Below are 27,367 nucleotides of genomic sequence, written 5' to 3' on the forward strand. Positions count from 1 at the left end.
GTGTTGATCTAGCAGTGGCTGGTAGGTCAAATTAGAGGTAAGGAGCTAATAGTTTGGGGTCAGATGCAATAAGCCAGGAGTGAGGTGAGCTTGAATTTTCATGGTAGCAATGAAAATGTAGCAAAAATGATGGACAAGACTTCTGAAATGAACATCAGTACATTGGCGACAAAATATTGGCATGTAAAGGAAATACTTAAGGATGACTCCAACGTTTTAAGCCTAGATAACTATAACAATACTATTTATTGAAAGAAGTTTGAAAATAGAATTGATGGGGGAGAGGCAAGAGACTAAGATAACTTTCCTTAGCCATACTGAGCTTGAGGTTTAAAGGGGGATGCTCGTGCAGTTGTCTTACAAAGTTTCTACCCATCCAAATAGGTCACATCTATAGTAGTAGTGATATACAGCATTATTTACTAATACTAAATTGATATTTTATTTTCAAAGCCCCTTACTTTATGTCTGCAGTCAATTCAGTAAAATATCACACAACAATGTAATATACATAACCAAGTTTTAGAGGTGGTATTAGCCTGGCCATTAACAAAAGAAAAATGTTTAAGTTTAGTGTACCAGTTTGCTTAGAAACAACCATCTTTGCTTCACAAAGTCAAACATCCCTACTGATTCATTCTGAAGCTCAGAGAAATTATTTAGAATAAGGAGCTAAAGATGCTTAATAAATATTTGTTGATTGGTTGACTTACACTAAGAAAGTAAATTTTGTTCACTCCCTGATAGCTCCTTTAAGTTAAGCTATTAAATATAATCAGATAGAACTTTGCCTCTAGGCACTTCTAACCTGTTTCTGCAATACTCATTTCAGTTCTCTGGACTGCCATTGCAGCTCCATTGATTTGTTAAAAAAATGAGGTCATGAAACAGAAGTATGATCTTTTAGAAGTTTCACTTATAGAGCTGAAAGAGTCTTTAAAGTTTTGTCTACAACTGTGTAAATTGCCTTTCTGGAAAGTGTACTAATGAAATAAGGTTTGCCAAATATGTAAATTGCTTTGGGTATTTAAATAAATGTCATTCTTTATCTCATAGCATCATTGCAGCTCCCACAACAAAGTTTATGTTATTTTATTTTAACTACTTAACAAAGTTTTTGTATGCCAGGCAATGAATAAATAAAGTAAAATAAGGCACAGTCCCTGTCCCCAAGAAACTTCTTTGCAGTGAAGTGAAGAGGGAACTAAAAATGGATAATTACAATATCTTATGACTGTTGACTTATGTTTGCAGAGGCTATTACAAAAGCACTAGAAGGTCATAGAAAGCTTCCTTGAGGAAGAGATGATTATGCCAGGGAAGGGCAGGGCCAGTGCCGGGAGGGAGAAGGGCATGTCCGGTAGAGAGTGAGGCTAGTCAGAAGCTACAGAGGACATGGTGCTCCTGATGAACAGCTCTTGGATACTTATTACATTTTTTTTTCACCTACCAGATTGTACTGTAATGAGGTCTGCCATTTAATTTCTAAGGCTTTAGATGCAAAAAGGTGTACCAGTCATCAGAAACCCTGACTCTGCTCTTGTCCTCGTTTGATGGGTATTGTACAATCCTGGTTGGATTAAAGTAGCATAGAATTTATTATGGAAGATGCAGTGATGCTATGAGAAAAAGAATGACATTCATTTAAACACCCAAGGCATCTTATATAACTGGCAAACCCTATTTCATTAGCACACTTTCCAGAAGGAATTTATGCAGTTATAGACAAAAATTTAAAGAAGCTTTCTGTAAGTGAAACTTGTAAAAGTCATACTTCTATTTCATGACCTCATTAAAAACAAAAGTAGAGAACAAGCAAATAAATGGAGCTGCAATGCAGCTTTCTCACAGACCTTTAAGATCCTTACTTGCTTTTGTAAAATAATAATCAAGCGTATTTGCTCTCTCTTGTCCTGTGCACAGAACTTCTGCGACTTTCAGGACCAGTCATGCAGCAGCCCCAGCCCCAGCCCCAGCCCCAGCCCCAGCCCCAAGCCCAACAGCTCCAGAAGCAGCCACCACAGCCACAGCGACCCCAGCAACCACAGCCGCAGCCTCCACATCACCCCTTAACTAATAACCCTCAGTCAGAGGCCGTCAATGCTTTCTCTTCTTCCGGATCCAGCAATCTGTATATGAGACGGCCCAATCCAGTTAGTCCTTATCCAAGCTCTTCGAGTACTTCAGATATGTATGGAGGTGCCAACCCTATGAACCTCTATTCCACCTCACCCCAAGCTGCAGGTTCGTATTTGAATTCTTCTAATCCTATGAACCCCTACCCTGGGCTTTTGAATCAGAATACCCAATATCCATCATATCAATGCAATGGAAATGTATCAATGGACAGCTGTTCCCATTACCTGGGCTCCTATTCTCCCCAGCCACAGCCCATGGATTTATACAGGTATTCCAACCAAGACCCTCTTTCTAAGCTCAGTCTACCACCCATCCATACGCTTTACCAGCCGAGGTTTGGGAATGGCCAGAGCTTTACTTCCAAGTACTTAGGTTATGGAAGCCAAACTATGCAGGGAGATGCCTTCAGCAGTTGTACTATTAGACCAAATGTACACCATGCAGGGACATTTTCTCCTTATTCCATTCATGAGATGGAGGGCCACTTCATGGGAGCCGCCTCCAGATTACCAGCCAACCTGAGCAATCCAAACATAGACTATAAAAATGGTGAACATCACCCATCTTCTCATATAATCCATAACTACAGTGCAGCTCCGGGCACATTCAACAGCTCTCTCCACACCCTGCATGTCCAAGACAAGGAGAACGACATGCTTGCCCACACACCTGACGGGTTCTCTAAGGTGCTGCCAGGTCTTAACCATGATAGAACTGCCTCTGTCCACGAAGGCTTACACAGATTACAGGAAGCTGGCAGTCAGGAAAAGCAGCCTCCTGCTGCCGAGGACAATGAAGAGGTCTGGTCAGACAGTGAGCAGAGCTTTCTGGACCCTGACATCGGGGGAGTGGCTGTGGCTCCAACTCATGGGTCAATTCTCATTGAGTGTGCAAAGCGCGAGCTTCACGCCACAACGCCTCTGAAGAACCCCAATAGGAATCACCCCACCAGGATCTCACTTGTCTTTTACCAGCATAAGAGCATGAATGAGCCCAAGCACGGCTTAGCACTCTGGGAAGCCAAAATGGCTGAAAAGGCGCGCGAGAAAGAGGAAGAGTGTGAGAAGTACGGCCCGGACTACGTGCCTCATAAAACCCATGGCAAAAAGGTGAAACGGGAGCCCACTGAGCCGCAGGAGCCTTCCGAGCCCACTTACCTGCGCTTCCTGCAGTCCCTTGCGGAGAGGACCATGTCCGTGACCACAGACTCCACAGTGACTACATCTCCGTATGCCTTCACTCGGGTCACAGGGCCTTACAACAGATACATATGATGTCGCCCCTCATGTTGGTTACCTCATTTGAAAAGACCACAAACCAACCTGTCCCTAGTGTAGTTCCTATGACGTGGGCAGTGGGGAAAGGACACAGGATTCATGGCAGATGTGGTGAGAAGAACCTCAGCTCACCAGCACAGAACAGAGGCCATCCTACCATAGCACTTAATGCCCACTGCCTTCGAAGTGGTCACAGACGGCTTCCAGGCAGGGGACCAGAGCATTCTATGCGAAAGGAAGGCGGGGGAGAAATTGTTCCGCGATTCACATTTTTAACACTGGTTCTGTTATTGGGTGAGGTAATATGTAAAGGTGAGGGTTTGTTTTCCCCTTACAGCTCTACACGTCTGTGGCCACTTTTAATAATACCAAGTTTGCATGGTCGTGGAACACAAATCAAACAAGTACTGTAGTATTACAGTGGCAGGAATTTTAAAATACCATCTGGTGCTGAATATATGATGTACTGAAATACTGGAATTATGGCTTTTTAACATGCAGTTTTTACTGTAATCTTAATATTAACTTTTATTTATCAAAGTAGTTGCAGAAAGCATAAATGAATAGACAGCAAAACACTGAATTTGGATGTTCTAAGAAATGGTGCTAAGAAAATGGTGTCTTTAACAGTTGAAAATTTAATGCCTTTGTATCATTCAAGATGCTATCAGTGTACTCCATTGCCCTTGAAGAACAGGGGTACCTTTTCATTCAGTTTTTGTCATAAATGCCTATTCATACACAAGCTTAGTTTTTAAAATGTGGACATTTTAAAGGCCTCTGGATTTTGCTCATTCAGTGAAGTCCTTGCAGGACAATAAACATATATATGTACATATATACACATACACATATGTATATGTGCGCACGTATGTATATGTATAAATATTTTAAATGGTGTTTTAGAAGCACTTTGTCTACCTAAGCTTTGACAACTTGAACAATGCTAAGGTACTGAAATGTTTAAAAAAAAGTTTACTTTCATTTTAGAATGCAAAATTGATTTTTTTAAGGAAACAAGGAAAGCTTTTAAAATATTTTTGCTTTTAGCCATGCATCTGCTGATGAGCAATGTGTCCATTTTTAATACAGGCTGTCAAACCCAAAATGGGGCTTACTGGATCCAAGGGAATACGTGAGTCCACAAAACCTGTTTTCTGGTGCTCATCTCACAGGCTATACTGTAAAACAGTTTTATACAAAATTGTATGACAAGCTCATTGCTCAAATATGTAGTTTTAAGAATTTTCTATTAACTGCAGGTAATTAACCGCATGTGACAGACTCAAGAAAGCTAGTTCCCTGACGTCGATGCTTATTTTTGGATCTGTATGTTCTTCAGCAAGCTGAATGGTAGTCAGCCTTCGTGTTGATGATTGTACATTGTGGTGTCATTTCTTAGCTTAAGTGTCCTCTGTACCAGGAAGATTGAGCAGACTGATGCCTGCATCAGATGAGTAAACAGGGTTAGTTCCATGTGAGTCTGTTAATTAAAAAGAAAAAAACAGGCAGCTGGTTTGCTGTGATGGTTTTAAATAATTAATTTGTAAAAATAAGAAGTGAAAGAGATGTATAGTAAGTAAATTAAATTGTAAACAAAACTTTTTTAACACAATGCTTTAGTATTTTAGTACTGTAAAATAAAATTAAGTATATACATAGACATGTGTGTGTGTGTACACACACACACATATATATATGAATTTGAAGCAGAATTCACATCATGATGGTGCTACTCAGCCTGCTACAAATATATCATAATGTGAGCTAAGAATTCATTAAAAGTTTGAGTGATAATCCTACTTGTCATATACCTCAACACTAGTTTGGCAGTAGGATATTGAACTGAAAGTGAAAGCTTAAAGCATTGTGTACCATCATTTTTTTTCCAAGTCTCTTTTTTTTAATTAATAAAAAAGCATACCTTTTTTCGATACTTGATTTCTTAGCAAGTATAACTTGAACTTCAACCTTTTTGTTCTGAAAATTCAGGGATATTTCAGCTCACGTTCTCCGTATGCCAATATGTCACCTGTGTTTATGTAGAATCATTGTAGGGTAATAAATATATTCTTTTTTTCAGGGATTTAACCCTTTTATTTTGAATCCCTATTTTACTTGTATATGTCCTGATGTAACTAAAACTAATTTTGTAAATCTGTTGGTTCTTTTTATTGTAAAGAAAAGCATTTTAAAAGTTTGGGGAATCTTTTGACTGTTGCAAGCAGGAAAACTATTACATGAAAACAGAATGCACTGAGTTGATAAAGGGAAAATTGTAAGGCAGGAGTTTGGCAAGTGGCTGTTGGATTGAGTCAACTCTCTACAGACATTTTGATCCTGTAATCAATGCAGGCACAGAACCATGAGGACTTCTCTAGATAGACAAGACACGTGGAGATATGACATGCAATTAACTGTATAATTACATTTTGGTCTAGGTATATTTTTGCTCACTGACATTTCAAATAAATTCTTCAATGAGGCCTTTGAGTTTCATTGGTCAAGTCTTATAAACATGGCTTTTGTCTTCAAAGAAGAAAAAAAATGTCTCCAGTTTTTGGCTGTGACCAGTTTAAAAACATTTGTTTTGCATGTTAAACCACCTGATGTTAATATTTTGCATATACTGTATATCTAACCCCAAATATTTGGTTACTACCTACACGTTTGTTGGTTTTGAGTCAGCTATCCCTTATGAATATTTGGTTTCTATATCATCCACTGTCATTTGTCAAACTGCTGGCCAACAAAAACAGGAAATGTAGTTTGGAGGGTTGTGGAGAGGTTGGGTAGGGAGGAGGAGAGAAACTGAATGGCATATTGTATATATCAAATCTATAATTGTAAATATCAAACCTCCCTCAGTGAGAATGAATGGAAAGCAGATCTCCAACTTGCTTATATAGGAATATCAGGTTGACTATATAGCCATACTTGAAAATGCTTCTGAGTGGTGTCAACTTTACTTGAATGAATTTTTCATCTTGATTGATGCACAGTGGTGTACAGTTCACTTCTAAAGCTAGTGGTTAACTTGTGTAGGAAACTTCTTCAGTTTGACACTAAGGTAATGATCTGTGTGCATTTTTCTATGCTTTTTTTTTAAGAATTAGTTTCATTTCATTTTCATGAGATGTTTGGTTTGTCTATAAGAATCTGAGGATGGTTATAAATACTGTAAGTATTGTAATGTTATGAATGCAGGTTATTTGAAAGCGTTTATTATTATATCATTCCTGATAACGCTATGTGAGTGTTTTTAATAAAATTTATATTTATTTAATGCACTCTAACTATTGTCTCATAGAAGTTTCTGTTCACTGTCTAAATTACTACTACCTCAATGAGGGAAAAAGAAATGAAAAGAAATTGCTTTTTAAAGATACTTTTTAGGCAGTTATTCTTAATGTTAAACTATAGCTAAGGTATATCCAAATAATTAAGGCCAAAATATTTCTCTGGTTGAACAGTCCAGATGTTCAACTTATTTTTTTTACAGCTTACTTTTAAAGCCTGTTCACTTTGCATGTGTAGCAAATATAAGTCAGGAATTAAGTAATAATAGCACTCCTGCTGGCTTTAGACTTCCCATCCCTTCTGGTCCGTGAGAGTGCTCAGTGGCAGCAGGTACACCAGGGTTGAGTTTCCTATTAAGCCAAAGGCCAGGGCTGCTCTCAGAATCTTACCTTCCTCTTTACATCCACTCTTCTCAAGAAAGATTCCTCTTCCTGCCTGTCTAAAAGGCAGTGGAGTGGGGAGAAGTGGGGAGGTGGCCTGGGAGCCACCAGACAGATGCACATGTCCTCATCTACCCCACATGGCTGCAGGGAGCTAGAGGCTAGACTGCTCGCGCTACCCACTCCATCATCTATATCCCCCTCACGTAGCGCCGAGCACTCCTGCTGAAAAGCTTCCTAGAAACACAAGATACTAAACACAGTTGCTAGTTACAGTTATGTGAGTTTTGCAACCTCCTACCCCTTCCCAAATTGGCAGAGAAGTCATTTTCATCGTTCATGAGGTAAGGAATTCCCTTCCCATATTTCTCTCCCTGTTTAGCCTGGGCCCAATTTGACTGAGTAGCTATTCTTGAGCCCAAAAACTGACTGCCATTTAGTGATCTCAGCTCCCTGACAATGACTTTTTCTAGCGCTCTATACAAAGCCAGGATACTAAGAAGCAATATCACTGTTAAAAAGCAGTGATCCAGTGATTTGATTTTTTTTTTTTTATTTCAACCCTCTGGAGACATTGTCAACCCTTTTGTCACCACCCATCTTCTGGTGTCCCATCCTTGAGAACCTCCTCCTTGCCACATTTCCTAGTCCCACTGCACTGCCCAGGGTAAGGGGACATAAGATTCTGGGGGCTCAAAAGCTTTTCCTGCCTGGCCCCCATCCTGACCCTGATAGGCAGAGGCTGGTGAGCCAGCCCACTGTAAATGAAGGTGCAGGCAGGCACTGTGAATGAGTCTGCAGGTGGACTTGAATGAGGGAGACAGCTAGCAATGACATGACAGATGAGCCGGCATTCACAAAGCTTTACTGGCTCTTGCTTCCTTTGGAAATAATTGCCAAGAATGAACCTTTTCATGCAGTCAGGCATGCACACAGCTGCACTACCACTTGCTCCTTTACTCAGTCTCTTCAGTTGGTTTACTGTAAAAACCCTCTGCTTTGGGAAATTCTTGGCTTTGACTCCTGCCTGTTTCTAGGGCTCTGTATTTGATCAGATGTGTGAGAACCAGACTCAGTGAGAAAAGGTCTTATTCATCAAGGCACCTACTCCTCAAGCTGTTGAGAATTTGTAATTGGTTTTGTTGGTTTAAAGACCACCTGGAGGTGAATATCTAGCAAAAAAGGAAGCCTGGGTGAGCATCTTTTCTTTCCAAAATGAATGTGAGGGGAGAGTGCTTGTTGCCTGAAGACACATGCTCACTAACGTCAGTCGCGGGGTTTACCGTGAAGGAGAAAGGACCTCTTCCCCTTGCATCCCTCCCTCTGCTGAGAGGCACACTCTCCTGTTTACAGAGTGGTGAGAAAACATTCACAAAAGATGCATAGAAGAGAATCAACTGCAATTATAGATTATTTCGGTTTTACCAGCACTGTAGTCTCAAAAAACAAAGATACTTTTGTCCCCATATACTCAGGACCACCTGCCTGCATTTCCCTCTCTCTTGCCAGGCAATTTCTCACAAATTTCTTTGTGTAATCTAAGTCACACTCTTGAAAGGAGTCACTCTTTTCCTTGCATATATATACTTAACAAATATGCTTTCTTTCAGGGCTTCCTCTTTCACTGTTTCAAAAGGAATTTCTCTACTCAGTTTGATGTTTTACTCTATAATCAATTCTTAGTTCAAACTGAAATCAGATTTCTCCTTAGGAATTGAGTAACATAGTACTTAAAGATACTCCACTTCTTCCCTTCCCCACAAGAATGAATTCATATCATTTAAATTCAGTGAGGAATTTATGTGCATATTCACTGAGCAGCTTCTTCTATTCATTGCACAGAGTAGTTGCATTAATAGAAAGCTGAATGTTGTTGCTTGAAACTTGAGATGCCTGAGGTGCCGTAGCTCTTTTCTCGTGGGTAGCTAGTTCTTGATTTAGCTCTAAGGAATATGATGAAGTACAAGTAGCAGTGCAGGAGAAGACACCTGGCTTTGGATTCAGCTCTGTAGTTTTGCTAGTTGTGTGCCAGTAAGCCTCGTCTGCAATATTCAGTAAAATAGTGCATGTCTTACAGGATTACTGAGAATGTAAAGAGAAAAGCAAAACTAGAATAGACAGTTATTCTTACAAAGTTTTCCATCACCACGACCACCACCCCCATTTGCTTCATGCTAGGAGCTTCAGCCCACTGACCATACCTTAGTGCTTGCCTAGAGACTCCTGCAGCCCCCCTGCTTTCTCCTTCTCCCCATGGGCAGAACCCCTAAGTCCTCTCCTGACAAAACAGTTTTATATACCAACATAAAATCTCTTGATCATGAAGCATCATGAGGACCTCAAAGTTAGAGGACAGTGACAGAACAAGGAAATATCCCCCAGTCCTGTAATCTCATAAAGCCTCACATTGATTTCAAGATGAGCTTATGAACTCCTAGTGATTTGTTGAAAATTCCAGGAGTTGGAATGACACCACAGTTTCTAACATACCAAATACACATCAAAAACTAATAAAAAAGCTCAAACAATTTGAGTTAAAAACAGAAGAAGAAAATCATGAGAAAATAAATGATTGAGAAAATTATAATATTTTCTTCCCATTACTTACAATGTCATCACCTAACAGGTATATTTCATGGAATCATGTTTATAATATCCCTGTTTCAAAAGTATGTATTTGAATAAACAAGTTTTTAAAGCAGAGAGTAGTATAATGGAAGGAAACATTCAAGGAGAAATAGCAAGATGGTGGCATAGAAAGAGCAGTAACTCACCTCCTCCCACTTGCACACTGAATCTACACCTACACACAGAGCAGTTCCTTCTGAGGAAGAACTGAGAGCTGAGTGAACACCTTCTGAACAACAAAGGGTGAAAAGTCCACTTTAAAAATGGCAGGAGAAATGGAGACACTGTAAAGGCAGGAGCCCCACCCCAATGTGGCAACCTAAAACAGAGAGGGAAGTCACTGAGGGACCCACACATATTAAAGGACAACTTGACTAAAAGTAAAAGAATCCTCTTCCTAACTCTAGAATCTGCCAAATGGCAAGGGAAATACTGAAAGTCTCTCTAGGATATGAGGTGCAAGTGAGTGCCATTGTTTATGTCCCCTCCACACACACACATCGATAGCACAGAGGGGAGTGAGGTCCAGATGCCTACAAGTTCCACACATTCCCCTTCAGTGCCCTGAGCCACCAAAACTCAAACACATGCACCATAGATCTAGCAGTCACCCCAAGGTAGCACCAACATGTCACACAGCAGGACTCCCACTGACTGTGTCCCTCCAGCCCCCATTCCTGCTACCAAGCTATCCCTGGCCAATGCACAAGATGAATGACCAACCCATGTCCCTCTGGTTGCAGCCCCAGGCCTGCATGTACCCCTATTCCCACCTTGGCCCCCCCAAATACACACCAGGGCACCCTGGCCTGGCACACATGGAGACACCCCCAGCCCACACTTACCTGGCATCCTGCCAGCCACCAAAGCCACCAGGCACCCGCAGTAAGGGGTCATCCTCACACAAGACCACTCCTTCAGGACTGGGAGGGGTAACTGCCTCACCTAATTCACAGAAACAAACACAAAAAGTCAAACAAAATGAGGAAACAGAGGAGTATGCTCCAAACAAGGAACAAGACAAAACTTCATAAAAAGAACTAAATAAAGAAGGTTTAAGCAATCTACCTGATAATGAGTTCAAAGTAATGGTGATAAAGATGCTTACCAAACTTGAGAGAAGAGTGGTTGAAGTCAGGGAAGACGTCAACAAAGAGACAGAATATATAAAAAAGAACCAATCAAAGTTGAAGAATACAATGAATGAAATTAAAAATAAAATAGAAGGAATCAACAGCAGGTTGAAGAATACAATGAATGAAATTAAAAATAAAATAGAAGGAATCAACAGCAGGTTGGAAGGAATACAGACTGGATCAGTGATCTGGAAGACAGGATAATATAAAACACTCAAGCTGAACAGAAAGAAAAAGGATTTTTAAAATGAAGTTAAGGGACCTCTGGGACATCACACATACTAACATTTGCATTATAGGAGATGCAGAAGAAAGAGAGAGAAAGGGGTGGAAAACTTATTTGAAGAAATAATAGCTGAAAACTTCCCTGACCTGGGGAAGAAAACAGACATCCAGGTCCAGGAAGCACAGAGAGCCCCAAACAAGATGAACCCAAGGATGTTTACACCAAAACACATAATAATTAAAATGTTAAAGATTAAAGATAAAGAGAGAATTTTAAAAGCAACAAGAAAGAAGCATCTAGTTATATATAAGGGAAATCCCATAAAGGCTATCAGCTTATTTTTCAGCAGAAACTTCAGAGGCAGGTGGGAGTGGCATGATATAGTCAAAGAGCTGGAAGAAAAATCCTACAATCAAGAATTCTCTACCTTGAAAGATTAGCACTCAGAATTGAAGGACCCAGTTTCCCAGATAAAACATAAAGGAGTTCAAAACCTCTAAACCAGTCTTATAAGAAATGTTAATGGTACTCCTTTAAGAGGAAAAGAAAAGGTCATAAATATAAGGAAGAAACTTACAAAAGGAAAAAAATTCAATGGTAAAAGCAAATATATAGTAAAGGTGGCAGTTCAATCACTTAAAAGTTAGTATGAAGGTTAAAAGACAAAAACAGTAAATTCAATTATATCTAAAAATAGATAAGGAAAAAAATGTATAAAATAAGACAGTATATATATAAAACATGAAAAGGAAGTAAAAATGTAGTGTTGATAGAATACATTTTAACTTAAGCAACCATCAACTTAACATAGACTACTACATATGTAAGAAATCATATATACACCTCACGGTAACCACAAACCAAAATCCTATACTAGATACAAAAAAAAAAAAATGAATTTAAGCATAACACTAAGGAAAGTAATCATGCACAAGATAAGAGAATGAGAGAAGAAGAATGGATCAGAGAGGGACAATACAACCAAAAAGTATTTAACGAAATGACAATATATACATACCTATCAGTAATTACTCTAGATGTAAATGGACTAAATGCTTCAGTCAAAAGACATTAAGTGACTGAATAACTAAAAACAATCCCCATCTGTTTGCTGCCTACAAGACACCTATGTCAGACCTAAAGGCCCACACAGACTGAAACAGAAGGGATGGAAAAAGGTATTCCATGCAAATAATAGGGAGAAAAAGGCAGGATTAGCAGCACTTATATCAGACAAAATAGACTTCAAAACAGAAAGTAACAAGAGACAAAAAAGGACATTACATGATAAAAGGATCAATACAACAGGAGGATATAACCATTAAAAATATCGGTGCACCCAACATAGGTGCACCTAAATATGTAATACAAATACTAACAGAATTAAAGGGGGAAACTGACTGCAATACATTCATTTTAGGAGACTTTAACACACCACTCACACCAAAAGACAGATCAACCAGACAGAAAATTAATAAGGAAACAGAGGCACTGAACAATACATTAGATCAAATGGCCTAAAAGATATCTGCATAACACTCCATCCAACAGTAACAAGATACACATTTTTCTCAAGTGTACATAGAATGTTCTCCAGAATAGATCACATACTAGGCCACAAGAAGAGCCTCAATAAATTCAAAAAGATTGAAATTGTATCAAGCATTTTCTCAGACCACACTGGTATAAAACTAGAAATAAACTACAATGAGAAAACAAAAATATCTACAAACACATGGAGGCTAAACAACATGCTTTAAAAATTCAATGGATCAATGAACAAATTAAAACAGAAATCAAGCAATACATGGAGATAAATGAAACAAAAACAACATCCCAAAGTCTATGGGAGGCAGCAAAGGCAGTTCTGAGAGGAAAGTACATAGCAATACAGGCTTAGCTCAAGAAACAAGAACAATTTCAAAAAAACACTCTAAAATCACAATTAAAGAAACTAGAAAAAGAAGAACAAATGAAGTCCAAAGTCAGTAGAAGGAGGGACACAATAAAGACCAGAGAAGAAATAAATAAAATTGAGAAGAATAAAACGAGAAAGAATCAATGAAACCAGGAGCTGGTTCTTTGAAAAAATAAACAAAATAAATAAACCTCTAGCCAGACTTATCAAGAAAAAAGAGAATGTACACACATAAACAAAATCAGAAATGAATAAGGAATAATCACAATGTATACCACAGAAGTATAAAGAATTATTAGAGAATACTATGAAAAATTATATGCCAATAAATTGGACAACCTAGAAGAAATAGACAACTTCCTAGAAAAATACAGCCTTCCAAGACTGACCCAGGAAGAATCAGAAAGTCTGAACAAATTACCAGCAATGAAATTGAATTGGTAATCAAAAACCTCCAAAACAAACTCCCAAAAAGAAAATTCCAGGTCCAGATGGTTCACAGCCAAATTCTACCAAACATTTAAAGCAGAGCTAATACCCATCCTCCATAAACTTTTCCAAAAAGTAGAAGAGGAGAGAATACTTCCAAACTCATTCTATGAGATCAGCATCTCTCTAATACCAAAATTGGATGAAGACATCACAAAAAAATAAAATTACAGACCAATATCCCTGATGGACATAAATGTAAAATTACTCAACAAAATATTAGCAAACTGAATCCAAAAATACATCAAAAAGACCATCCATCATGACCAAGTGAGATTTATTCCAGGGTTGCAGGGATAATACAATATTCATAAATCAATCAATATCATACACCACATTAACAAAAAGAAGGATAAAAACCACATGATCATCTCAATACATGCTGAAAAAGCTTTTGACAAAATTCAACATCATTCATGATAAAAACTCTCAACAAAGTAGATATAGAGGGCAAGTACCTCAACATAATAAAGGCCATATATAAGAAACCCATAGCCAACATCATACTTAATAATGAAAAGCTGATAGCTTTTCCTTTATGATTGGGAACAAGACAAGAATGCCCACTCTCCCACTTTATTCAACATAGGTCTGGAGGTCCTAGCCACAGCACTCAGACAACACAAAGAGATAAAAGGCATCCAAATTGGTAAGGAAGAAGGTAAACTGTTATTATTTGCAGATGACATGATATTGTACATAGAAAACCCTAAAGAATCCACCAAAAGATTATAAGAACTAATAACTGAATTCAGCAAAGTTGCAGGATACAAAATTAACACACAGAAATCTGTTGCATTCCTATATACTAACAATGAACTAGGAGAAAGAGAAATCAGGAAAACAATTGCATTAACAATTGCATCAAAAAAAAAAAATACCTAGGAATAAACCTGACCAAGGAGGTAAAAAACCTATACTCTGAAAACTACAAGACACTCATGAGAAAAATTAAAGAAGACACCAAAAAGTGGAAATATATCCCATGCTCATGGATAGGAAGAATTAATATTGCCAAAATGGCCATCCTGCCCAAAGCAATTTACAGATTCAAAGCAATCCCTATTAATATACCAACAGCATTCTTCAATGAACTAGAACAAATAGTTCTAAAATTCATTACATTATATACATATATTAAATCATTACTTGTACATATGAAACTAACTTAATGCTATATGTCAATTATATCTCCATTTTTTTAAAAGTCATTCTAACAGGGAATAAAATTATCTTTGCCTGTGGATGATATGATCTTATATTTAGTAAGTCTTAAATACTCCATCCAAAAAGTGCTAGAAGTGATCAATGACTTCAAGAAAGTTGCAGGATACAAAATCAACATACAGAAAACATTTGCATTTCTACACACTAACAACAAAATATCTGAAAAAGAAATAAAATAATCCCATTCATAACAGCATCAAAAGTAATAAAGTACTTAGGAATAAATTTAATCAAGGAGGTAAAAGATCTGTACAATGAAAACTGCAAGACTATGATGAAAGAAATTGAAGAAGACAGAAAATTGGAAAAATATCCCATGTTCATTGATGAAAATATTGTTAAAATGTCCATACTACCCAAAGCCATCTATTGATTCAATGCAATCCTCAGCAAAATTCCAATGGCATTTTTCACAGAAATGGAAAAAAATCCTAAAATTTTTATGGAATCACAAAAGACCCTAAGTAGCCAAAGCAATCCTGAGAAAAACAAAGCCAGAGACATCACACATCCTAATTTCCAACTATTCCTATTTGGATCACCTATGGTGATCAAAGCAGTATGATACTGGTATGAACATAGATACAAAGACTAATGGAACAGGATTAAGAGCTCAGATATAAAGCCCTGCATATCTAGTGAACCAACATATGACAAGAGAATCAAGACTACTTAATGGAGAAAAGATAATCTCTTCAATGAATGGTGCTGGGAAAACTGGATAATCACTTGAAGAATAAAATTGGACCTCCATTTTAGACCACTCAAAATAAAACTCAGAATGAATTAAAGACTTAAATTCAAAACCTGAAACTATAGTATTCCTAGTATAAAACATAAGAAGAAAGCTCCCTGACTTCGGTCTCAGCATTCTGGAATAAGACAGCAAAAGCAAAAATAAACAACTGTGATAAAATCACATAAAGAGCTGCTTCCCAGCAAAAGAAACCGTCAATAAAATGAAAGGAAACCTATAGGAGAAAATATTTGTAAACCATCTATCTGATAAGGGATTAATACCCAAAACATATAATGAGCTCATACAACTCAATAGCAAAAAAAAAAAAAAAAAAAAATTAACAGCCTGATTTAAAAACTGGGCAAATTTAATCAACTTTCCAAAGAAGCCATGAAATGGCCAACAGATACTTGAAAAGGTGTTGGGCATCATTAATCATCAGAAAATTGCAACCTCAAACCCTAATGAAATACCACCTCACACCTGTTAGAATGGTTATCATAAAAAACACAGGAGATAACAAGTGTTAGAGAAGATGTGGAGAAAAGGAACCCTTGTGCACTGTTAGTGGGAATTCTCATTGGCACAGTCACTAAAGAAAACAGTATGTAAGTTCCTCAAAAAATAGTACTACCATATGATCCAGCAATAACATTTCTGGGGACTTAGCCAAAGGAATTGAAATCAGGATCTCACAGAGATCTGCACTCCTATGTTCACTGCAGCACTATTCACAATAGGCAAGATATGTAAACAACCAAAATGTCCACCCATGAATGAATGGATAAAGATGTGGTATGTGTGTATAGACAGACACACACACACACTGCCATGAGAAAGAAGGAAATTCTGCCATTTGTAAGAACTTGGATGAACCTTGAAGGCACTCTGCTACGTGAAGTCAGACAGAGAAAGACAAAGCCTGTATGATCTCACGTACATGTGGAATCTAAGAAAGTCAGACTCAAAAACAACAAGTAGGGTGGTGGTTACTGGGCACTCAAGGGTGGAGGAAGTGGGGAGGTACTGGTCAAAGGGTACAAATTTCCAATTATAAGATTAAAAAGTTTGGGGACCTCATGTACAGCATAGTGGTTTTAGCTAATAATACTGTATTAGATACTTGAATATTGCCAAAAGAGTAATCTTAAGTATTTTCACTACAAAAAAGGAATGGTATCTATGTGACAGAATAGAGGTGTTAACTAATGCTTTGGTGGTAATCATTTGTAATATATAAATGTATCAAATTAACACACTCTATACCTTAAACTTACACCATTGTCATATGTGATCACATTCAATACAAAGTCACACTCCAGCCTAGTCACTTTGCAGAGGTTTATGCCTCTTTCATTTTTTAAAATATAATGCTGTCAACCTGAGGAAGAAAGATGTTTGAGAAAGAACATAACATCAAGTGCATTTTTACAATAAAGTCCTCCTATGAAGCGAAGTTCAACTGGGAATTAAGTGTCTACTGGGATGCAATTGACTGGTTGTTTCTTGGATGCTTCACCTGCAGTAACTCAGCTTATCTAATAATTATTAGGTATTGTTATTGATGAAATCATCTAATCTCTTTAAGCTTTGTTTATACATTTGATAAGTGAGGGATAACACATTTACTTCAGAAGATGAAATAAACTTACATAAAGAGTGTGTAGCAACATGCTCAGAACAAAATAAGGGCTCAGATGAGGAGTAAAGCCTGACCCACTCCCTCCTTTTATCCAGTTCAAGCGATAGGGCTGGTAGGAGGAAAGTCAGAATTCTTGCCCCTCCTCCTTGTCACTACCGATAGGTGAGCAGTTATGTGCACAGTACCGTCAAGTCGCAGAAAGGCTGCACAAGCACCTGCCTTGAAAGCCCTCAGTGCGCAATCAGGGCGGCAGGCTCTGAGAGTGGCCCCAGCCTGGCCAGATCCCTTCAGAGGCTTCTCACTACTTGCAGGATCAAGCTCAACCTGCTGGCCAGGGCTTGCAGGGTCCTTTGTGATGGGCCCTGCTCTATGCTCTGGTCCCACCTCTTGCCACGACTCAACACCCCCCACCTTCAGTCCTACTTTTACTTTCTGGTCACACTGAACTCTTTTGAGTCCCCCCACTGGGGCAACTCTTCATGGCACATTTCTGAACAACTCCAATACAGTGAGGTGTCCCACCCCAGCAGCCCTGTCTCCCTCCCACATCACTCATGCCTGCACTGCTTGCTTAGCTTCTCCCAGGCAGGGATTGAGGTCTGCCCACCCAACGCCCCACCTGATCTGGTTCAAGTGATAGTAAGACGAGTTCAAGTGATACTGAATAATAGTTCCTGAAAGAACTTCTTGTGCACATATGTTAGTACAGGTTGCACAGGCCTGGAGTGTCATGAAGGCTGCTGCTGGCAGGAGCTATGGAGCTTTACAGAGCAAGGCATTGCCAGGGACTGAAGCAGCCTGAGCAGGTGACATTCGAGCAGCCTGCACTGTCCAGCGGCCTCTGTGAGTAGCAGGGAAGGGGAGGAACCTGAGGATAAATCCTTGGACTTGAGGGAGTAAATAAAAGGACAAAAGGCAAAACAAAAGGGAATTACAAAAATCTACAAAATAATCCAGAGATGTGCTCTATTCAGTACATCAGAATATAGTTTTTGGGTGCAAATCATGTTCAGGGCAGTTTGGAAGATAAAACAGATCACATGAAAGAACTGCCGTCCTTCAGAGGATGATGAGGGGCAGTGGGGATGTGCGACCATGAGGAAGAAAATGAAAGTGTGAAGTAAGTAGGTGCCAACTATGGGGACAAACAGGGCTCATGGTCATTCAAAGGAGCGAGAGCACCGGGAAGGGTCCACTCCAGGGCAGCCGGGGGGCGCAGGGGAGCTTCGAGGGGGGCTTAGGAGAATGGCGACCTTTGCTTAGGTGAAAGGATAGAAATACTGCCCAACAGGCCCTCAATTTTAGGAAGCTCCATCCACAAACTATAGGATGAGCCCCTTCTCTGGGTGGCATTCTTCTGTAATTACCAAAAGTGAAAGCGCTTGCAGGCATTGGGGTAAAGCAGACAAAATCTTGGCTTTAAATCAACTTGAATTTGATTCCCAGTTCTATGCTTTTTGGCACAGTTTTCTCATCTCTTTTAAGGGGTGATAGTAGCATGTCTCTCACAAAGGTGGCCACGAGGCTCCCAGGGGCTAAACATGGGGATGTGTTCAGAAGGATGCCTAGTGCAAAATAAGCTTGGATCTTCCAGATAATTCTGAGAGCCTGCAGGAGTATGAATGTGTACTTCCCCCTTAGCATCATTCTCTGAGATGAAAGGAGGCAGAACAGAAAAGGGGGAGCCCAGAACAAGCTGCCTTTTAAAGAGAGTTACATCAACAGAGGAAATTAGCAAAGGCCACAGTCACAAAACCCCAGAGAATATATGTTTTTAAAAGCAACAGAGAGATAAAGGGAGGTGCTGAACTGGCAGAGGAAGCTGATGACAGCAAGAGAGCTCACCCCAAAGGGTGAAGACTAGAAACAAGTGAGCTGGGGAAAGAGGCTAGAAAACAGAGGACACAGGCATGCATTTTCTCCCCATGCATCCCACAGATGCAGCCCTACACTTGACAGAGGGAATAATCAAAATCAAGAGTTAAATCACAGCTGAATCTGTAAAATCAGCAAATAAAGGTTTTTTTGTGTTTTTTTAAGAAAAAAATGGAAGGTTAAAGGACAATGGAGAATTAGGGTGTGTCCTGCCTTCCAGAAGGACAGGTTAGTGGTGAGACAACACGCTGTGAGAATAGCCTTTGCTGGTGCCAAACGGATGTCTCCGTGCTCACTCACTGCTATCTTGTACAAATGAATGCAAAAGCAAGAGTCAAAGTGAGCCTGGGGTATTAAACACCTACAAAAACAGAGAAGGCCAATTGTTGGCCCAAGGAAATCTAACAAGAAAAAAACTTGCATCGTTCTGAATGGTGTGTTAAAAACAGCTGGGAAGTAAACACAGTAAATCCCAGGCTTGGAGAGTTTGCCCCTGGAGGAAAGTCCCACAGATGCAGCCCTCCACTTGACAGAGGAATCCAGTTCTCAGTTGGGGCTGATTCAAACCCAGGTCACCACCTCCTACAGAGAAATTGAGAACAGCTGGTGTGGAGCTGACCTCTAGCAGGGTCTGTGACCCGTGGCTATTAGAACCCAAAGAAACAGGACATGGCTAGAGACAGTTGTTCTTGACTTTATCCTGAGGCCCGCATCTGGAGTGTGCAGGCTGGGGGTCAGGCCCACTCTGCCTCTTCTCCTGGCCTCTGGGCCCCTGAGTCAGCCTTGGTGACAAGAGAGCACCCAAAGGGTCAGCATATACATAGTTCAAGACAACAAAAAGTTCTGGGAAACTGTCCTATCACACAGTGCAGACGGCTACAAGACAGCCATCTTCAAATTAGTACCAGCCCACTTTCACCCCTAGTTTTATCTAAATGCATGGTCATTTAGAACAGTTTCTTAAAGGAGTTCTAGGAGAGGCAAATGAAACCAGCAATTAATAAAAGCATGGGAATGGTTGACTGCAGAGCCTGGGTTCCAGTGAGGGTTTCATCAATTACTAGCCTGTTACTTACTAGCAACCAAGTTAACTTCTCTATGTTTGACTTAATTAAGAAAATAGGGAGAATGCTATCTATACCTCAGGAAACCTTGGGAGGGTTAACTAAAGCCATTCATGAATGTCAGTTCTCAGCATAGTGTCTGTCATTATGTGCTCAATAAATGGTGGTTATTGAAAGTGCCTGCCATTAGTTTCAAATGAAAATGTGTTTTAAAATTTCAAAAGGTAAAAATATTTAACTACAACTTCACTCAACAACATGGACAAATCTCACAAAATATTGAACCAAAATAAACCTCAAAAAGCCAAATACAAAAGAGTATATATTGTATTCTTTAATCTGTAGGAAGTTAAAAAACAGGCAAAGCAAATGAGGGTAGCTGTTACCCTTCAGAGAGAAATAGGGGTTGGCGATGGGTTTGACTGACAGGGAGCATCTTGTTTCCATATCTCGGGGCTGGTTACGTGGCTGTGTTCATGCAAAAACTGACTGACCTCTGTACTTAGGATAGGTGCCCTTTTCTGGATGTATGTTATACTTCATTATGAAGTTCCCTAAACAAAGTTTTAAAAGGATAAAGTCCTCATTTTTCCTCTCATATCCTATAGGAAACCAGCTTTTTCCATTCATTCCACAAATACTTACTGAACATCCACTATGTGTCAGACACTATACTAGATGCATGGGCTGCCTCAACAAACCAAACAGAGATCCTTCTCTCAGCTACAGCGGGATCTTCCATATTGAGGGAGGGCAGGGGGTACAGTATGCTAGAGTGGGATAAGGGATCCTGGCTAACATTCCTATTAATGTTCAGTTTTCTCAGGAGGCAAATGGGCATGATAAATGTATTATCTACTTTTCAAGGAATATTTCTGTATTTACAACCCTATCAGATAAAGAGAAAAACTTCTCTGGGATCTCATAAAGAACACACACTGATCACGTAAGTAATGCCCTTAATGATGTCCTCATAGCAGAGGTTAGGAAAGCTTTCTCCTGACTCCAAGTATGGCTCTCCATATCCTCTTTACTTTGCCTTCTAGTGGGAGTTTCTAGTTATAGTCAAGGTTTTGAAATCGAGAAATCTGTGATAGTGCCTAAGAGTAACTTCAGTGAGGAAGCTACTCAACAAATATCGATTTCTATCAATACTCCCCCAAAGCTACTCTAAAAGAAGTCATAAAACCTAAGTTGAGAGGTGATGTCAACAACATGGTGGACTAGGAATCTCCAAGTATCATTTCCCCTACAGAAACATTAATCACACACACACACAGGGATGAAATAACCTTATAAGAGCCCTGGGAAAAAATTCAAAAGTTCTACCAGCAACTCGGAGAAAAACCCAATCAAGAAAAAGCCACATGGAAAATGGTAGGAAATTTTGTGTTTTCACTTGTCCTGGCCCCACCAGCTCTGGGGTGAGGCACATCTCAGTCTAGAAAAGGCAGCATCCTGGTTTCCAGGACCCTCCCATGAACCAGAGGGTCAGAGCAGAATTTACTGGAAACATTCTGATCCACCTGGAATCTGGCCTCTGTTTCATCTGACTTAGAGCTCAAGTAAGGAGAATGAGTGGGTGCTGCTCATGAAAGCTGCAAGGAAACTAAGACTAGGAAATGCCCAGGGAAAGAGATTACTGGTGGAGACATACAAGAGACCATGTGGGCCCTAAGGGGAAGCTGGGGGGAGACACCTTAGAGACCTAAAGCATTCAAAAGGGGTGGGAGATGTGATTGAAAAAGCCACATGCAGGCCCAGACAAAAATGCATACTCATAAAAGACCCAAAAAGACCTTAAGTTTGCAACTCAGGCTGATCCCAAGGCCCAGAGCACACCCAGCTAATTACTGAAGGAGTATGAAAGCACAGAGAGTGTCTACAAATACTGGGAGAGATTGCTGTTTTCCAAATATTCAGTTTTCAAGAACAGTAAAAACAATCACAATGTAGACAAAGAAACAGGCAAATATGGCCCATTTCAAAGAAACTAAACTGGCAGAAAGCATCCCTAAGAAAACACAAGCATCAGATTTACTAGACAAAGAATTGGAAACAACTATCTTATGCAACAAAACAACACATAACCCAATTAAACAATGGGTGAAGGACTTGAATAGACATTTCTCCAAAGAAGATGTACAACTGGCCAATAAGTACATGAAAAGATGCTTAACATCACTAGTCAATACAGAAATGCAAATCAAACCACAAGGAGATATCACTTCACACCCATCAGGACAGCAATAACAAGTGTTAGTGAGAATGCAGAGAAGTTGGAATTTTTATACATTTGCTGGGAGGAATGTAAAATGGTATAATCTTATGGTATAATTACCATAAGGTTCAGCAACTCTACTTCTGGGTACATACCCAAAATAACTGAAAGCAGGGATTCAAACATCCATATTCATAGCAGCATTATTCACAATAGGTGGAAGCAGCCCAAATGTCCATTGACAGATTAATGGTATTATGGGTTGAATATTTGTGCTCTTCCCACCAAATTATTATGTTGAATTCCTAACCCCTAAATTGATGGTATTAGGAGGCGGGGCCTTTGAGAGGTAATTAAGTCATGAGGATGGAGCCCTCGTGAATGAGATTAATGACATTATAGGAACACACAATAGAGGTTGCTCCCTGTTTGCTCTCCCCTATGTGGGGATACAATGAGAAGACAGCCATTTGCCAATCAGAAAGGGAACTTTAATCAGACAGTCTACCAGCACCTATACCTTTGAATCCCCAGATTCAAGAAGTGTGAGAAATGTTATTCTATCCACCCAATCTATAGCAATTTGTTACAGCAGCCCAAACTGACTAAGATATAAGATAAATGGATAAACAAAGGGTGGTACACAGACATACAATAGAATACTATTCACCCATAAAAAAGGAATGAAATTTTGATACTTGCTATAACATGGGTGAACCTCAAGGGCATTATGCTAAGTGAAATAAGCCCAACACAAAAGAACAAATATTGTATGATTTCACTTATATGAGGTACCTAGAGTAATCAGATTCATAGAGACAGAAAATTGAATGATTGTTGCCAGGGATGGGAGCTGGGCATGCAGCTGGGGGGATGAGGTGCTAGTGCTTACTGAGTGCAAACTTTTAGTTTGAAAAGTTAAAATTTTTCTGGAGAAGGATGGTGGAGATGGTTGTACAACAATGTGAATATATTTTCTACTACTGAACTATACACCTAAAAATTGTTAAAATAGATTTTCTGTCATGCATATTTTATTCCAATAGAAAAGAAAAGTAAGACCTAAGCTGTAGATGTGGTAGCTCTGCTCCTTGTGTGCGCCCTTCTAAGGATGTTACATCCCAGAGCTCTTCTATTGCCTTTCACTTATTTATACCTTCAACAAATATTCATTGAACATTGACCATGTACCAGGTACTGTTCCAGAAACCGGAAATCGCTAGAAAAAAAATCTCTGTGTCCTTTGGGACACTGACATTGGAATCCTCGATTTACTAGTGCCCGTAATCAACCTCCTCTGTGCTTTGGAGCAGTCCTCTCTGTACAGGCAAACAAAAGTAGCATTTTCATGGCAAAGATTCAAATGGTCCTCAATGCCAATTCATTTGAGCATCTACAATACACCAGGCTTTATGGAAGAACCACAAGGGAGGCTGGAAATAAGGATAAGTATGATTCAGTCCCAGCCCCTAGAAGCCTTCTTTTCAGTTAACTGCAGATAGAGAGCATCACATTAAGGGAGTACTCAGGATTGGGATGACTCTGACAGTTGTCAGTTCCAGTATTCTCAGGTCAAATCACAGAACGTTCCAGAGACTATGCTCTCATCTCCCAGGTAGGCTGTGATATTACTTAACACATTTGTACCTTAGGAAGTTCCCAAATAGAGGCTCAGTAAGGATATTAGCAATCACTAATATTTATACAGAAGTTTCGCTATGGACCAAACATTAATCAAAGTGCCTTACATGGATTAACTCTTTCAATCCTCACTAAGCTCCATTTAAGAAAGGTGCTGTTACTATCTGCATTTTATAGCTGAGAAAACAGAGATACAGAATAGAAATAATTTTCTCAAGATCACAGAGCTACTTATCAAGTGGCTCTAGAGCCTGGCAGACAGGAAGGAAAATGTGAGGAACTATTTTAGCTGGCCAATAGGGTCTTTGGCTGACCCATCAGAACCATCAGAGGCCCAGTAGTCAGCCTTTTGCAGAGCTATCCAATTTCTAATAGAGCTCCAGGTGACCACATGCCTAGTGGCATCATCTAGGACTGTCAGCAGAGTCCTGTGAATTGTGTGTGGGCCTCATTAATGAACTGGCTAAGATATACAGCCCATTCATGTGTTTTTGTTGTTGTTGCCTGGCAAAGAGGTCTGAATCTGTGAGAAAGGTAAGTGAAAAAGAAGGCAAAAATGGCCTCAGATCCAGTGACAAGCTTAGGATGGTGAGGGTACATCACATACACATCACAGCCAACGGGGTCTTGTACTTCTCTGACTCTGAAAAGCGTCCGTGGAAAACATTACACCATGGTGGACAATACCTGGGATCCTGCTCTCTTCAGCACTTCCAGCTCTGAGTGACGGAAGTTCAACAGTGCGGAGGAGGTGGGTGTGCGTCGGGTTCCAAGAGCCTGCCGCTGACGTCACAGGGCCTCGCCTACCCGTTGGTATATTAAACAGCGGTGAACCACTCGTTTTCATGGTAACCATTCATAACCAGAAATTTAGAAAAGGGAAAACCCCCAGGGCGGCACAGGATGACACTCTGCAACGGAAGGACAGAAAGACGCCCAGAAGCCACTCTCTAAATTTAACCATGAGATCTTTCAGAGAAAAGAGGGCTGTTCAGCTTTTCTGAGTCACTACTGTGAGACATCTGGAAACAGAAAGAATGACTCAAGAGAGCACTACCTGTCCTGGAAATGGGGTCACAGGGTGGAGGCTGAGGCAACAGCTGCGGCGAGGCCGGGGGAGGGAGGCAGCCAGCCATGCGCAGCATGTGTCCTCAGGCGATGCTCTGCTCGAGTGTTGAACGATGACAGCAGTACTCTCAGAAGGCTGGAGACTCCGAAGTGGCAGAGCGCCATCTTGCTCAGAGTTTCAGACAGACTGAGCCCAGAAATGAAAGAACTTGACGTCACAATCCCGTATGTCCATCATCTACATTTGAAAATCAGAGAGTAAGATAAACAGGGTTGGGCAAAAAAATCCTCCCCCTACTTCTTCCTCTATCTCAGATACAAGGTCTCAGTATGCCGATCATGGCTGCCAGGACAGACGGGCGACCTGGGGTGGGGGGAGGGGAGGAGCCGGCAGAGGCCCCGCTCCCTTTCCCCACGGAGAGCCGGAAATTGAACACCTCCTAGTGGGGAAGGGAGCTACTCCCAATTCCTCCTTCTCTCTCTCTGTTATACTTGCTACTCAGCTAGAAAGTTGTTGTTAAGTCTGACTTGGCTGGCAAAAAGTTGTGGAAACCACATCTTTCAGGACTGACTAGGCCCCCTGGAACAGGTGTCATGTATGGTCTTCTTGAGGGGCAGGGGAGAGACTAGTCTGTTGCATGGGGACAAGTGCCTGGGCTCCAAAGAAAGAGTCTAAGATTTCAGGCAGACCTGGGTTCAAATTCTGGTTCTGCCCTGTCTGAACTCAAACAAGGTACTTGAACTTTCGGAGCCTTACTGTCCTCAGTCCAAGAGGCAGGGTAATGACAGCTGTTTTGCAGATTAGTTAACAATGAAACGAGATGATGTATGTGAAGTGCAACCCCTGGTACACGCAGTTCTTATTTTAGAACTTTTCCCCCAAGGCCAAATAAAGCCTTTTCACCTTCCTTCCCCTGCCCTGCATGTCACAGGCCAACGAACAGTCAAACCAAATGCAAAGCTCAGTCTAGATTGAATACATGCATATTGTGTGTGTATGTTCCTGGTTTTATATTTTTCCCCACTAGGAAAAGTAAAAAGGTAAAGGGAAAAAGGCATGGGTGTGAGCGCACATCTACTGCAAAGCGCAGGTGCATGCCCCCGGGACATTCGGCCGGCAGTCGCGGGTGTGGCCTCTGCTCTCCCAGGAATGGACTGGACAGGCTTGACCAGGAAGGGGCTTTCATTTTCATTTTAGAGCCACCCCATCCTACTTTAACTTGACTTTTTCCCAAATGGGCTTGGGCATGTTTATGATTACACCAAGGTGAGGGGGATCAAACTCAGTTCTCAGAAAAAGGCAGCATGGAGTCAAGGGCCTGGAATGCAGAGCCATAGATTCCACAGCCTGTTTCATTCTGATGTGCAGTCACCCCATGCTCAGAGCGACCATACCGAGGGCTTAATGTTCTTCCTGGCACTCTCTTGAAATTCTTAAAAATTTTCTTTGATTTTTCTTCTTTTTGGTAAATGAAGTCTCTTGGGACAATGAAAAATGTGCTGGGAACCTGCTACCTCCCAAGGGTGGTTCTGGCACCCTGGCCCTGCCTAGCCTCCTCCCTGCCCCACCCCGTGGTCATGGCTGCCCTCCAACTCTCGCAGGGTGTGCGGAGGTTGGGGTCAGGCAAATGTGCCAGGCGACATCACCCAGCAGCACCTGGCAGATGCTGGTCCCCCTTCAGGCTGGCAGCACCATAGTGTTGAGAAGCTGACTAGTGGCTGCACACCTCAGTCAGTACCCCTGAATCTCCCCCATCCTCCTCTGATCCAGGTACGAAGCCCATCCACGTACAAGGGCTTAAAGGTTCTTGGGGGCTCCCTGTGTGTTATTGGTTGGGGAATGGGCCTTTAGGAAGGGGGTGTTCCTGGTTCAACTCCCCAGGTAAGGCACGGGGCTGGCTGCTCATAGGAAGTAGAACTGTGCTGCCTTGCAGGGCATGGCCCCCAGATATCTGTGAGGATCTGCACTTGCCACCCCCTCCCCCACCCCCAAACATGCCTGTGCCCTGAGGATCCTCTGTTCCTCCCTCCAACCTGCCTGGGTCTGTGTTGTGTTTGCTTCATGTGGCTAGTTTTAAGTACTCTTCGAAGGGGATGAGCAACAAAATTCAAATTGTAAAATATCTGTGATTCTGCATATGAATTAAATGCTCTGATATTTACAGGTCAAACTTGAATTGCTCAATATAAAGGTAGATGGTAAAATTCATGCTAATATTTCAAGATTTTACTTTTTCTTAACTTAGAACATTAAGTAACAAAATTGCTGGCATCTTGCCAAGTCCTGGAAGTTTATATGAACATTTAATGGGCAATTTTTTTCCTGCTTTTTAAACAAAATGCCCCAGATTTTCATGTTACAGTGGGCCTGAATAATTACATAATACCCTGATTAAA

The 27,367-nt window shown here is 40.5% G+C and overlaps 1 protein-coding gene across 1 annotated transcript in view; it reads left to right on the plus strand.

Moving 5' to 3' along the window:
• TET2 (tet methylcytosine dioxygenase 2) overlaps positions 1 to 6,706 on the plus strand; it is a 153,363-nt gene extending 146,657 nt beyond the window's left edge. The window contains exon 11 of the mRNA XM_036911767.2: positions 1,924 to 6,706. Within this exon, the coding sequence (XP_036767662.2) occupies positions 1,924 to 3,413 (1,490 nt within the window). The 3' untranslated portion in view covers positions 3,414 to 6,706. The remainder of the gene's footprint in view (positions 1 to 1,923) is intronic.
• The last annotated feature ends 20,661 nt before the right edge of the window (positions 6,707 to 27,367 follow it).

The sequence above is a fragment of the Manis pentadactyla genome, chromosome 5 (genome assembly GCF_030020395.1).
Source record: "Manis pentadactyla isolate mManPen7 chromosome 5, mManPen7.hap1, whole genome shotgun sequence".
In the NCBI taxonomy this organism is placed as follows: Eukaryota; Metazoa; Chordata; class Mammalia; order Pholidota; family Manidae; genus Manis; species Manis pentadactyla.